This window comes from Bombyx mandarina, chromosome 12 (genome assembly GCF_030267445.1).
Source record: "Bombyx mandarina strain Sakado chromosome 12, ASM3026744v2".
NCBI lineage: Eukaryota > Metazoa > Arthropoda > Insecta > Lepidoptera > Bombycidae > Bombyx > Bombyx mandarina.
This window is the reverse complement of record NC_143219.1, coordinates 1,003,415-1,019,078: the sequence shown is the minus strand read 5'-3', so window position 1 is coordinate 1,019,078 and position 15,664 is coordinate 1,003,415. Positions and strand designations below refer to the sequence as shown.

Sequence of the window (15,664 nt, the reverse complement as noted above, 5' to 3'; positions counted from 1 at the left end):
TTAACCGGGAAACAAAACACTGGAAAAAAATTTAAGAAAAAAAAACAACAAATTCAGTTTATTTATTTATTGTTCAGTCTTAACATTCTAATCAACAATAATTCGACTACGTACACATTACTTTTTATTTCAATTTGGTTACCATGACTGGAATATGAATATGGAAATATTTTTGGTACACCACAAGAGATATTGGTATTAAAAATGGCGCGAACGTAAACAAGTGAGCCGCGTATTTTAAATCATTAAAAATAGTTTTAATGAATAATAAGACACAATTTATAGTAAAATAGAATATATTTGTGCTAATTCTCGTGGATAAGTGTTATCTCTTCAAAACAATAAGTGTTAGACTTTAAAACCTATCAAAACCGAGTGCAAAACAGTGACTATAAAATATCAATTAACTATAAGATTTAAGTGATTAATACCAATATAATACCTGCTGAAAACAATCACAAACTAATAAGACGATAATTAGCAGTGTTAAATTCTTATAGTGACTTTCATATTAAACATTTAATTTTAGAAACAAAATTGTAAACAGTGCGCGCGCAAGTCATTCAAATTCAAAAATTTGAAATACCTAAGCGTCCTAACGAACATTTGAGAGTTTTGCGTAATAGAACCATTTCGCTACTATTTTTGTAGTGAATGTAGCTTGTAGTGAAGGGTGTCACGGGTTTGTAAACGAGTTTCGTGCATGCTAGTTTGTGACTTTTATGAATTCTTATGAACATTTTTTATACAAATAAATACCTCATAAAGTGCCGTTTATATTGCATGGCGCTTGTGACATTTCATTTCCGCTAAGCTTCTAAGCGCTTTATTGAATTTTTGCTTTTCTTTTTTATTCATCGTTTTATTTATAAATTAACAATAACAATGCCTCTTCAAAGAACACCAACTACATCTGCAAACGAATATGTAACTCTTCGTCGTCACAGGACCCTTACAAATGATTCACTTGATCTTTCCTTTGGATCGACAACTTCGGAAATAGAAAGGCATAGCCCACTAGACCTGGATCTGCAACTGGACTTGTCTACTCGTTATCGATGTGACATAGAAGAGCTCAAGAAAGAAATATTGCAACTAAAAAACGAATTAGTAAATGCCTATGAAGAAATAAACAAATTGAAAGAAAATATGTTGCAAACAAATAACAACGACTCAAAAATATTACATTCAGAAACAAACCAACAAGAAAAACAAGTTATTCGAAAGAAACCGAAGAAGAAAAAGTCCCGACATAATAATATTAGAACGTCATCACCTCTCTCGGCAATAGGTAACTCCAGTTGTTTTGAGGCATCGACCACAGATGACGACACTGTTATTGAATCTAATAAATCAGCGATTGAAATCGCGAACGAGCGAAATCCACCTGATACGCAAAATAAATTAAAAACCACGCCATCTATGGAAACGATGTGCAACCAACAACTTTTGAACCTAATTAATAAAAAACATAAACATACTTTACAGCACCTCTGTAGCTCAGTTACAGGTGGGACCGCTATTTCAACTCAATGTAATCTTAATAATAGAATAACCTCTAACAAAATTTGTATTATAAGTGATAATAATGTAAACAACATATTGAAAACAGCTGAGTATACCTTCACAAACTCTAAAATAATACATTATTGTTTAACAAATGCAGGAATAACTGAACTTTTTGTAAATTTAGAATTAAAACTTGTCAACTATACTTTACAAGATTACTGTATTATTTTCTTAGGTACAAAAGACTTTGAAATGTCTTTCAACTATGAAAAATTAGTAGAATACATAAAAAATAAATTAGAAAAAATAACTCATACTAATGTTATAATATGTTCCCCAAATTTCAAACTTGGTGCCAATGTATATTTATTCAATAAGAAAATCGAGGCCTTTAATTACCATCTATACCTTAGTAACAAAACTTATGAATATGCCTACACCTTTGATACCAACAGATATTTAAAATATACTTATGCTATGTTTTCTAAGTATACGAAAAAAATTAACAATAAAGGCATACATACTGTTTTCAGTAAATTAAAAAACTACATAATAAGCCTAAATAAGTGTTATGAACAATCTACCTTACAGCTAAATGAATCTGATTCATATGATAATGCTGATATTTCCGATACACAGATTAGTTCTAGCAACCAAAAAGAGTTTTTTCGTTTACAATAAGATACGAGTAATGCATCAAAATATTAATGGATTGCTTAGTAAGTCTGACCTATTATGTGTAAATATCCAAGAACTTGATAAATGTGCAAAAAATGTAGATGTAATTTGTTTAACAGAGCACAACATGAACAAATTAGACTATGTGCATGTAACTTTACCAAACTTTAATTTAGGTGCACACTTTGCCAGAGAAAATAGAAATGGTGGATCCTGTATACTCATAAAGAAGTTTCACAAATATAAAGTATTGCAAGAGATATCTAATCTCAGCGTTTGTAATGATGTGGAGTGTTCAGCTATAGAGTTAATTGAACACAACTTGGTTATAATCTGTATATATAGATCACCAAAATATACACAAGAAAAACTAAATATATTTTTTAACGTTTACAATTCTATAATGTGTTTAGTACATAAACGGAAATTCAAAAAAGTAATTGTATGTGGTGATTTTAATATTGACCTATTGAAGAGAAACTCTATTTCTCTACGATTTGAGCATTTAACTTATAGCTTTAACATGAAAATAGGTACACGTGAAGTAACTCGCCCAAGTAGTAATACATGTATTGATAATATATTCAATAATGTACAAGGTAGCAAATGTGAAGTAATTGATCTTGGTATGTCAGACCACACTGCTCAGATGTTAACGTGCCCCGTCAAAAAAACGTGTACTCTTAGTCATTGGTACACAATACGAAGTGATTTTAGTAATGAAAACATAAAAAAAATTTCAAGAATGTTTACAAAGTCTAACTTTTTATGATGTATTTAATTCAAATGATCCCGAATATGCCTTTGACTCATTTTTTGAAGATTTTAAACTATTTTATGACCTTTGTTTTCCCAAGATAAAAATAAGAAATACCTGTGTTAAAAAAACAAGGTGGCTATCTAAAGGGATTGGTAAATGCTGTAAACAAAAGAGAAAATTACTTTGGAATTATCGAACCAGCCCTTCAGAAAGTCAAAAGCAGATTCTAAAAAATTATAGTGCGCGACTTAAAAGAATTATAAAGCTAACTCAAAAGTGTCAAAACAATTATTATATATCAAATGCAGACAATAAATCGAAAGCTACATGGAGAATAATTAATGAAAGTAAGGCAAATTTTCCAAAAGAATATATAACATGAATAAAAGTAAATGACCGTATAATAACAGACCCCATTAACATTGCCAACGAATTTAATACCTTTCTTATTAATGCTACTAATACTGATAATGATATTGATAAAATAAACTCTCCGGTAAATTTAAATGAAACACCAGAAATTTTGAAAATAGATACAAGTAATAGTCACAGTACACCTCACTCTTTATTCATGAATCCTGTTATTCCGTACGACATCTTTTTGTTAATGAAATCCCTTAATAACACTCATAGTTCTGGTTATGATAATATTATTACATCGGCAATTAAATCGGTAGCACTTATTATAAGCCCAGTACTTAGCCATATCATAAACTTATGTATAGAACATGGCGTTTTTCCAAGCAAACTAAAAAGATCTGTCATTAAGCCACTCTTTAAGAAAGACGATAAAGAAAACATTGCTTGTTATAGACCGGTATCTTTACTTCCCATTTTTTCCAAAATTATAGAGAAAGTTATTTACGAAGCTATTAACTCCTACTTTGAAAAACATAATTTATTTACACAAGAGCAAAAAGGTTTCAGAAGAAATAAATCAATTAATATGGCTATACATGACCTATTAAAACCTATATATTACAACTTAGATAATCGAACTCCTACTGCTACACTGTACATGGACATGACTAAAGCGTTTGATTATGTGGATCATAAAACCCTTCTAGATAAATTAAATGCTTACGGAATTAGAGGCAATGTCCATAAATTATTAAAATCATATTTAACTGACAGATATCAAAGGGTTGAAATAGACAACATATGTCCACTGAGTAGGACAGTACAAAGCTATCACTCAAATTGGATGAAAATGAAATTCGGTGTACCTCAAGGCAGCGTACTAGGGCCGCTCCTTTTTCTAATTTATATTAATGACTTCCCTAAAGCCATAGAACATCCGATGATTCTCTTTGCCGATGATAGCACCGTCATCTTTACAGAAAAAGAATTAAATTCCTTAGAGTCCGCTATTAACACTACTCTTAAGCTAGTTATAGAATGGTTATTAAGAAACAATTTATTAATTAACCTAAATAAAACAAAAATTGTCACATACCCACAAGAAATACAACACTCTTTGAAAATAGAATATGATGGGACAAATATTGAAGAAGTGAATAGTACTAAATTTCTGGGTATTTGGATTGATAATGATATGAAATGGCAAACACACATTGATACAATATGTAAAAAATTAAACCAATATACGTATGCCTTGTATAAGTTAGCGAAAGTAGTAGACCAATCAGCTGTACTGACAGCTTACCATGCATATGTGGCGTCAACCCTTAGATATGCTTTAATATTCTGGGGAAATGCCACTAATACAGAGTACGTATTTAAAGCACAAAAGAAATGTGTGCGTGCTATAGCAAACATTCATGTACCAGACTCATGTAAGCCTTTCTTTCAAAAGTTTAAAATCATGACTTTTACATCGTTATATATTTATGAGGTAGCGATTTTTGTCAAAACGAACAAACATCTGTTTGCAAAACCGCAATCTGTTAGGAATACTTTAAAGATCTCTTCGCTACCTCATAGAACTGCCCTTTATGACAAGAGTTTTTTTAGTATGTCATCAAGAATATTTAATAAACTACCAATAAAAATTTTGAAGACAGTAGATTTACAAGATTTTAAGCAAAAATTGCAAGTATTTTTAATAGATAAGGCTTACTATAGTATGTCAGAATATTTAGACGATAACTTTAGATAATTAAGATGATAAAGTAGAATAATTTAAGTTTTATTTTTTATTTTTATGTAGACTTACACCTAATATTTGTACGCTTTACTAGCAGGACATAGTCATACATTTATTAATATTAGCTTATTAATCTTTGTTAAACTATGACCACAAATAATAATAAAATAAAAATAAAAATAAAAATATCTTGCTGCAATATACTGGCTCACTTGTAAAAAAGATCTAATTTCTTTCTCTGGTAGGCCAATATGTACATACATTCTATGTACAGCCTAGATGAATGTATCGGAAAGGTTCGGAGAATTGCGCTCCGTACGACTAGTTTGAAAATAAAAATATGGAAATTAACATTTTATTGTTGCAGGACTGATTTATGTTGATGAGGTAAGATATACAAGAATAATTGCAGTTTTGTTGTGTATTTTGTTTTTTAAATAACGTTTGAATAAATTTGTGTCCGATTTTTATGATCTTAAGATCATAGCTAATATAAAGATTTAATGAAAAGTAAATCGCCTATCATAGAGAATGTCGTAACGTTTTGCAAACCTGAACTTCGTGGTGTCATAAAATCATGACAGTTCAATGCGTTTTGGCGCGAAAATTTATAACCTAAATTGCATCGTTAACTCGTTGTTTGTGCGCTATTTACCTAGTGGTCAAAAACCGACCTATTCATTGGACCAGTACAGTCGTTGGACCGATGTCAAACTGTCTCCAGAACTATCAATTATGCAGCACTGTGAACGCACAGAGTACACCATGCAGCAATCCCAAACATTTCAACGCATCGAACTCAAGGTTTTTAATTTAATACATAGAAAGTTCTCTTTGACTGCCGTCATTCAATTTCCTTTTCGAACATTCTAAATGTTTCTAGCACACTGGGTGACAATATTTTCATTATTAATTAATAGGTCTGAATTAAATATTAGTTAACCGTTATATATTTGGTTGAATAACATTAATTAATACGGAATAAACAACATTTAAGAGAAAAACACGTTAAATGTGTCCTTAAAATTACAAGAGATTCCACAATGGACGAAAAAGAAGTCTACCTGTTCTACAATACAACAATTTGCGTTCATAAACTCTATTATTTAATAATTAATGCATCAAGTCCTCAATTTGTGCAGTATGTTGTTGAGTGCCGTCTCGGTACAGAAGCAAGTAGCGACTAACGAGTATCCGCAGTACTTTTGCTTATATTATTGACCAAAATCCATTGATAAGTGATTTTGATGTTTTTGTGTTTTACTAACCTGATTTAAAATTGTCAAGAATGTTGTCTCTATGATGAGGTTCGGAAACCAAGTTCGTCCGATATACTATCTGACACACGCACACATTACGGTTTGCTGTCTACTGATGTCTAAATGCATATAGGGACTACATATCGACGCTTGAAGGGCAAACGTGACTAAGCGACAATAACTGCTTTGTACATAAATGATAGGCAATAACCATATGCGCAAAAAATATATATTTCTAGGTCTATTAAAATCATTTCAATCCTACAGCTACTAGCTAGATTCTACTACAGCTAGATTCGTTAATTATTTTTTTTTCAGGTATTTCAACCTTAAATTAGTCTACTGTAAAGTTCACGCATTGTCGCTTAGTCACGTTTGCCTTTCAAGCGACGATATGTTCCTATATTATCATTGTGGATGTGTTAGCGATAAATATATTGCAGTGATCCTCTATGTCAGTCTCTGATGTGTTTCACGCCCCAAGTCACTTTGAACAGCCACTATATGTAGCGTTTTCCGACTTCGATCATTTCAATTAAATTCGAATTAAACTGTCTCGCTGGAGGAGTTTATGGCCTGGTACCTTTAAGCCAAAACTGTCTCGCTGACATGACTCTCTAATGTTACCAGCTTAGGTAGAAAATAATAATAAAAAACTATGTCTATAAAGCAGGAAACATGCTCAATGGATTTGTACGTTATTTTATTTTTTTATAAATAGGTTGTTATCATTAATCATTGACAATTTTATGGCGATTTTTTTTTTACCATTAAAATTAAGCAAAGCGTTTTGAATTTTTCATAAACGAACAAAAGACGCTACTTAAGTCCTATTTGATATTTTTTCATACGTTACAGATAAAGAGATATTGTATTAGAGAGTTACACGGAAAATATTGAATTTAGTACTTGGCGTTTAAAAAAAAAACAATCGTTGAATATTGCAGTATGATTTTGTTGAATCGTGTGACTTAATGAGATAAAACGTAAATCTTTTTTGTTCGAATTTTGGTTGTCAACTTTTAGGCCGCACGTGCTTACGAAATATTCGTAAATAAAATTTGTTAAATACTTTATTCCTCTTTTACGCTAATGGGGTTACTTGTAAACTATATATTTAAACAGCAGCTGTGTGAGTTCATCGTAATAAGTTGTGAAGGACTGTTTTCGTCCATTGTTGTAATAACCATTGAGGTCCACGGAGAGTGTGTATTTTGCAAAATAACCTATAGCAGGGGCAATTGTTCATCGAAAAACGATTAATTTGAAAAATCAATCTAGGTAAAATGATTACTTCCTTCTCCAAGTAGTTTTTTTCGTTCTTTTTTTATTGCTTAGGCGGGTGGACGAGCTCACAGCCCATCTGGTGTTAAGTGGTTACTGGAGCCCATAGACATCTACAACGTGAAAGCGCCACCCACCTTGAGATATAAGTTCTATGGTCTCAGTATAGTTACAACGGCTGCCCCACTCTTCAAACCGAAACGCATTACTGCTTCGCGGCAGAAATAGGGAGGGCTGTGGTACCTACCCGCGCGGCTCACAAGATGTCCTACCACCAGTAAAGTTATTGTTAGCACAAAGGTATAGGCGTCGTGTGCCCGTCGGGCGGGGGGCTGCCTCTCCTTGAATTCTATTGTGGATCTATAAATCGCCATCAGTGTACTTAGTGCGAGTTTTTTAACGTTCTTGATAGCGTAAAAGTTAACTCAAATTTGTATGCAGTTGGAACAGCGCCCCTAGCGGCAAACGTAGGCAAACGTTCCAGCTCCATACAAATATCAGTTAACTTTTACGCTATAGAGAAAGTTAAAAAACTCGCACTAAGCACACTGAAGTTATCATGTTGTTTATGATGCAGACTGCGGCACATAAATGTATTGCGCAATATAGTGTATTTAATGTATTCGCAGACTGTGAATTGTGATTATGCCAATGATATGCAAAGTTCGGAGGGCGATGGACTATCGACCCTCGTCGTCGAGATATACGAACTAATTTTCTATGACGTTAAATATTTTATTGATACACATCACACTGGACCGATGCGTCTAAGGTGGGGACAATGTTTGTCGGGTGTCCGAATCCGGCGGGAACGCACAATATGCGCGCGTTCTTATGTATATACAGATCGGATGCTGTCATTAGAACACATTAAATGTGTCCTAGTTTTAGAGAGAGCGTCGGTGATTTAAATACCAATAATGGATGACCACGTTTTTTTTTTTTATTGCCCTTGACGAGCATACCGCCCACCTGATGGTGAGTGGTTACCATCGCCCATGGACTTTAGCAATGCCAGGGGCAGAGCCAAGCCGCTGCCTGCCGCTAAAACGTTATCTCGTCAGAGTGACTAAAGCTACTAAATAGCAATCTCATAGATCAGCGCTCATCTTAAAATGTGGAACAAAAGGAGAAGTGCGAGAAAAAAAACTTAAAATTAAATATAAATAATTACGTTATTACACCTACAAATATAACCTAGTCGGATGGACCCGTCCATAATATTATTGTCGGTTCTCAATCTACGTGACGCCGCCCAACTTGCGTAAGGCGCACGGAACTAACGTTTCTCCACTAGTTATTGACATTGGCAACATTATACAATAGACAACAATGACTACCTAAACAATATAGCTGTGCGAGTAAGTAATATCGGCTTTATTATTATTATTTCATATTTTATTGCTTAAATCGGATGGACGAGCTCACGGCTCACCTGGTGTTAAGTGGAGCCCATAGACATCTACAACGTAAATGCCGCCACTCATCTTGAGATATGGAGTTTTTACAGCAAAACGGCTGCATTGCCCTTCAAACCGAAACGCATTACTGCTTTACGGCAGAAATAGGCAGGGTGGTGGTGACTACCCGTGCGGACTCACAAGAGAGAGATGCTACCACCAGTGATGTAGTATTAACCTAAATAGTGGTTAAACGCATTCGAGTGTGGCCGATACAAGGATGTGTGATCAAAGTTATTTAAAACTTTCATAAAGATCACAGAAGAAAGAGCAACAACTAGTATTGAGTGTGACAGACAGCGCGCTCCTGGCGGCCCGGGCTATATGACAAATCTCCGTTGACTTAAATAAACTTCGAAATCACAGAAGCACATCTAACTTAAAATTAATGATCAATTCCAGACACTCAAATCTTTCATATACGTCAACGTCAACTGTGACAATTGACACTGACTGTTGACGTTGACACGTCATGTACGGCACAGATAACGCACATAATGTTCGATCAATTTCTTTTGTGCTCTTACTCGTAACGATTATGACTAGAACAATCGGCTCACGAACATTGGACCTTAACGTTGAAGCTATAGAGATCATTGTATCATGTCTAGGGGGCCGGCGACTCAGATCATGCCGAAGCCCTCGCCGCCCTCGTTGATGGCCCAGAGCAGCGCGCGCACCAGCTGCTCGTAGGAGTCGTAGTGCGGCAGACAGAGCTGGTTGAAGCACGTGTGCGCCGTGGGCAGCGCGCCGCTCGTGGGCGCCGGGGACAGCTGGAAGCGAGGGTTCAGCTCCTGGAACCAGCCGCCGTCACATCAGCAAGGGAGTTTTGATAGCATCCGGCGTTCCTCGATGTCCATGGGCAGCATTACTTACAGAGCTCGATCTGCGATTGTGTCGAGTGCGTTTTAAAGTCGTCGTGGCCTAAAGGATAAGATGTCTGGTGCATTCGTGTGTAACGATGCACCGGTGTTCGAATCCCGCAGGCGGGTACCATTTGTTCTAATGAAATACGTACTCAACAAATGTTCACGATTGACTTCCACGGTGAAAGAATAACATCGTGTAATAAAAATCAAACCTGCAAAATTAATTTGTGTAATTATTGGTAGTAGGACCTCTTGTGAGTCTGCGCGGGCAGGTACCACCACCTCATCTATTTCTGCCGTGAAGCAGTAATGCGTTTCGGCTTGAAAGGCGGGGCAACCGTTGTAACTATACTGAGACCTTAGAACTCATATCTCAAGGTGGGTGGCGGTATTTACGTTGCAGGTGTCTATGGGTTCATCCACCCATCTAAACAATAAAGAAATAACAAAAAGAATGGTACCTGGAATCCCCCGGGCGGCAGCTGCGAGCAGCCGGTGGTGAACTGCAGCAGGCGGGCGCGCTCCTCGGTGCTGAAGTTGCTGAGCGCGGCCCAGAACCAGCCCACCAGCCGCTCCCAGTCCCGCCCCGCGCCGCACACCAGCGCGTGCGCCCGCCAGTCCGCCGCGCACGCCTCGCCCGTGCCGCACACCAGCAGCTGCACAAGCGCGCCGTCAGCCTCGCCCCGCGCCCCACGCCCCGCGCCCTGCGCCCCGCGCCCCCCACCCCCGCCCCGTGCCGCACACCAGCAACTGCACAAGCGCGCCGTCAGCCTCGCCCCGCGCCCCACGCCCCGCGCCCTGCGCCCCGCGCCCTGCGCCCCGCGCCCCCCACCCCCGCCCCGTGCCGCACACCAGCAGCTGCACAAGCGCGCCGTCAGCCTCGCCCCGCACCCCACACCCCCGCCCCGTGCCGCACACCAGCAACTGCACAAGCGCGCCGTCAGCCTCGCCCCGCGCCCCACGCCCCGCGCCCTGCGCCCCGCGCCCTGCGCCCCGCGCCCCCACCCCCGCCCCGTGCCGCACACCAGCAGCTGCACAAGCGCGCCGTCAGCCTCGCCCCGCACCCCACACCCCCGCCCCGTGCCGCACACCAGCAGCTGCACAAGCGCGCCGTCAGCCTCGCCCCGCGCCCCACACCCCGCGCCCCACACCCCCGCCCCGTGCCGCACACCAGCAGCTGCACAAGCGCGCCGTCAGCCTCGCCCCGCGCCCCACACCCCGCGCCCCGCGCCCCACACCCCCGCCCCGTGCCGCACACCAGCAGCTGCACAAGCGCGCCGTCAGCCTCGCCCCGCGCCCCACACCAAGCGCCCCGCGCCCCACACCCCCGCCGCGTGCCGCACACCAGCAGCTGCACAAGCGCGCCGTCAGCCTCGCCCCGCACCCCACACCCCCGCCCCGTGCCGCACACCAGCAGCTGCACAAGCGCGCCGTCAGCCTCGCCCCGCGCCCCACACCCCGCGCCCCACACCCCCGCCCCGTGCCGCACACCAGCAGCTGCACAAGCGCGCCGTCAGCCTCGCCCCGCGCCCCACACCCCGCGCTCCACACCCCCGCCCCGTGCCGCACACCAGCAGCTGCACAAGCGCGCCGTCAGCCTCGCCCCGCGCCCCACACCCCGCGCCCCACACCCCCGCCCCGTGCCGCACACCAGCAGCTGCACAAGCGCGCCGTCAGCCTCGCCCCGCGCCCCACACCCCGCGCCCCACACCCCCGCCCCGTGCCGCACACCAGCAGCTGCACAAGCGCGCCGTCAGCCTCGCCCCGCGCCCCACACCCCGCGCCCCACACCCCCGCCCCGTGCCGCACACCAGCAGCTGCACAAGCGCGCCGTCAGCCTCGCCCCGCGCCCCACACCCCGCGCCCCACACCCCCGCCCCGTGCCGCACACCAGCAGCTGCACAAGCGCGCCGTCAGCCTCGCCCCGCGCCCCACACCCCCGCCCCGTGCCGCACACCAGCAGCTGCACAAGCGCGCCGTCAGCCTCGCCCCGCGCCCCACACCCCGCGCCCCACACCCCCGCCCCGTGCCGCACACCAGCAGCTGCACAAGCGCGCCGTCAGCCTCGCCCCGCGCCCCACACCCCGCGCCCCGCGCCCCACACCCCCGCCCCGTGCCGCACACCAGCAGCTGCACAAGCGCGCCGTCAGCCTCGCCCCGCGCCCCACACCAAGCGCCCCGCGCCCCACACCCCCGCCGCGTGCCGCACACCAGCAGCTGCACAAGCGCGCCGTCAGCCTCGCCCCGCACCCCACACCCCCGCCCCGTGCCGCACACCAGCAGCTGCACAAGCGCGCCGTCAGCCTCGCCCCGCGCCCCACACCCCGCGCCCCACACCCCCGCCCCGTGCCGCACACCAGCAGCTGCACAAGCGCGCCGTCAGCCTCGCCCCGCGCCCCACACCCCGCGCTCCACACCCCCGCCCCGTGCCGCACACCAGCAGCTGCACAAGCGCGCCGTCAGCCTCGCCCCGCGCCCCACACCCCGCGCCCCACACCCCCGCCCCGTGCCGCACACCAGCAGCTGCACAAGCGCGCCGTCAGCCTCGCCCCGCGCCCCACACCCCGCGCCCCACACCCCCGCCCCGTGCCGCACACCAGCAGCTGCACAAGCGCGCCGTCAGCCTCGCCCCGCGCCCCACACCCCGCGCCCCACACCCCCGCCCCGTGCCGCACACCAGCAGCTGCACAAGCGCGCCGTCAGCCTCGCCCCGCGCCCCACACCCCGCGCCCCACACCCCCGCCCCGTGCCGCACACCAGCAGCTGCACAAGCGCGCCGTCAGCCTCGCCCCGCGCCCCACACCCCGCGCCCCACACCCCCGCCCCGTGCCGCACACCAGCAGCTGCACAAGCGCGCCGTCAGCCTCGCCCCGCGCCCCACTCCCCGCCCCGCTCCCCCGCCCCGCACCCCCGCCCGTGCTCACCTCGAGTTCGTTCTCGTCGAAGATGGCGAGCAGGTTGTCGGGCACGAGCAGCGTGAGGCCGCGCAGGAAGGCGTCGGTCTCTGCGCGCGTGCGGGCCGCCAGCCGCCGCTGCGCCACCAGGTCCAGGTACTGCAGCTTCGTACTGTTGCGGACCTGGGACACCAACACACTTGCGATCGTCGTCTGGCGGCGCAGGGGTGGAGGGGCGCGCGGGACGAACACGTTCCGTGAGTGGACGTCACCCGCGCGACATTGTGGTCCTTTACTTACGCGTATTGGCAACCAAGTGTCGACACAATATATTACAAAATTTTTGATCAAATATTACTTCTCTTCGATATTGATGTATGTTATATAGATAGCTGTTGAACTTAAAATATTTTCCATTTCAATAATTTTTGGTTTATGAGAATTTTTGGGGTCATGCTATCAGCTATTTTTGTTGGATGCCGCCGTACTAGGCACAAGTCGCCCGCGGGGTCCGACGCGGCGTGGCTATACGTACTGAGTAAATTATTAAATAAAACCCTTTGTGTTGAAGTGTTCCCGCCTGACCCGCACGTAGCACCGGCACTAGCAATTGTATTATGGTATTGTAACTTAGAAATATCCGTAATTAATACTCTGTCGCGGAGCAGTTGAAGATAGGACGACCGTTACACTATACAACGAGAAATCGACCTGATTACTCACAGTGACACTATAACACCAGCTGAGCTAGACAGCGCTTAGTATGAAGGTCCCGCCGGGGCTCACCCGTGTGCGCGCTCCGTCGGGGACCAGCTCGCACGTGTTGACGAGCTGCCCGGCGCCGTCGTACTCCTCCTCCACGAAGTACAGCTCCAGCTCGGGCTCGGCCGCGTCCAGGTCCGTCTCCAGGATGTACTTTATCTTGGACAGGTATAGCTCCGGGTCGTCTTGTTCGAAGTACTGCAACGGGTTAGTGTAGGTGAGTAGGGGGCCGGGGGCGGTCAGTGGGCAGGCGGGGGTTGGGAGCGTACAGGGGGCAGGCAGGGGACGGGGCGCACCTTGTAGTGCACGCGCAGGCCGATGAGCTGCGCGCGGAAGGATCGCGTGAGACGCGCGCGGACCAGCTGCCGGTAGGAGCCGCCCAGCGCGCTCTCGTACAGACACTTGCCGACCATCTTACCAGCGAACTCGAAGTGCTTTAGCTGCAAAACGATCCGCTGTGTGTATTAACAATCACTTATTTAAGTAACAAATTATATATTTTATCCTGTAAAATTTTAAGTAAATAATTTAACTAAAAATATGTTTTTATCAAATGATTCATTCATTTTAATATAGTGGGTATTGATATATTATATATATTAATAAAATATTTTGTATCTCAGGAATGTGGACAAGATAGGATCATAATAACAAATTACATTATTATTTTTGCAACGTTTCGGTCTTTTATTAGACCTTCATCAGGCATCTGAAAATTACACATATTGATAACCAACAATATAAAAATAACAATTGTCAACACTACAATATTTGCCATAATATGAATTCCAACAATCACTATCCTACACTGCACAGTTGCCTTAGTCATCATAAATTAATACAAATCAACAAAGCTGATAAATTAGTTAATTATTATTTTTACTTTTAGAAATCTTTCTAAAATTAAATTTTAAAAATCTTTCTAAAATTAAAGATTCTAGAAGATCTAAAATTAATTGTATTAATTTATCATGACTAAGGCAACTGTGCAGTGTAGGATAGTGATTGTTGGAATTCATATTATGGTAAATATTGTAGTGTTGACAATTGTAATTTTTATATTGTTGGTTATCAATATGTGTAATTTTCAGATGCCTGATGAAGGTCTTATAAAAGACCGAAACGTTGCAAAAATAAGATCCTATCTTGTCCACATTCCTGAGATACAAAATATTTTATTAATAATTATGGACGATGATATTGATAATAATATATATTGATAATATTACATATATATTAATATTAATACGTGAAGCAAAAACTTTGTACCCCTTTTTACGAAAATTGCGCGGACCGAGGATTGTGAAATTTCCCACACTTATAGAGAGTATAGAGAAGGAGTGCAGAATGTTAATTTTTTTTTAATTATGCATAAAAAATACATTAAATCAATCAAATCATACACACACTACCATTTATTTGACACACACACGTAAGTATATATACTCTTTTTTTATGTTAAAGTCTGTGGTCAAATTGAGAATAGATTAATATTGTTTGTCGTTAACATTATTTATCTATAGTGTAGCCTTGGCGAGTATAGTCTTTGACAATAGAATTTTAATAATGTTCAAAATTGTATTTTAAATTAATTATGGTCGAATTTCGACCGCTGGGCGACCACTAATAAAAAGAAAATATTTGAAAAAAACTATTGAATGCAATCTAATATTTTTTTTAAATAATTAATTCGTAAATACAATCGCTTATCAAGGTAATGACGTCATCAACGTGACATACAAAATCTATTCCTCAAAAATTGATAACCTGTGACTCTTTTTATGCTTCTATCGACATAACCGTTCAGTTATAAAAAAAATCGGTTGTCTGTAAAGTCGGTTTATTGACGATAATTGAACGTAACAACATCATAAGAAAATACTGATGGAATGGTTTCATTTTTCAAAAGAAAGTTTTAATTTTATTTGTTTAATAGATATTTTGTATGGACAATTGACACCACATTCACTTTTCACTGAACTTCATACTTGACAAAAACATGTAAATGTATTATTGTATAGCAGCTGTCCACGCGGATGCATCGCTCACTCAAGTAGGAGAGAGACAGATGTCGAACGCTGC

The 15,664-nt window shown here is 42.7% G+C and overlaps 1 protein-coding gene across 3 annotated transcripts in view; it reads right to left on the bottom strand.

Annotated features, from left to right (window-relative positions):
- Nucleotides 1-52: 52 nt before the first annotated feature.
- LOC114243699 (apoptosis-resistant E3 ubiquitin protein ligase 1) overlaps nucleotides 53-15,664 on the bottom strand; it is a 53,502-nt gene continuing 37,890 nt past the window's right edge. For 2 of the 3 annotated variants that reach the window (XM_089731719.1, XM_089731720.1), the window contains exons 13-17: nucleotides 13,879-14,022; nucleotides 13,607-13,780; nucleotides 12,851-13,003; nucleotides 10,388-10,582; nucleotides 53-9,851 (exon numbers count right to left, since the gene is read on the bottom strand). In XM_089731719.1, coding sequence (XP_089587845.1) covers nucleotides 9,681-9,851; nucleotides 10,388-10,582; nucleotides 12,851-13,003; nucleotides 13,607-13,780; nucleotides 13,879-14,022 — 837 coding nt within the window. In that variant the 3' untranslated portion in view covers nucleotides 53-9,680. The remainder of the gene's footprint in view (nucleotides 9,852-10,387; nucleotides 10,583-12,850; nucleotides 13,004-13,606; nucleotides 13,781-13,878; nucleotides 14,023-15,664) is intronic. The other variant, XM_089731721.1, reaches the window with a different exon arrangement.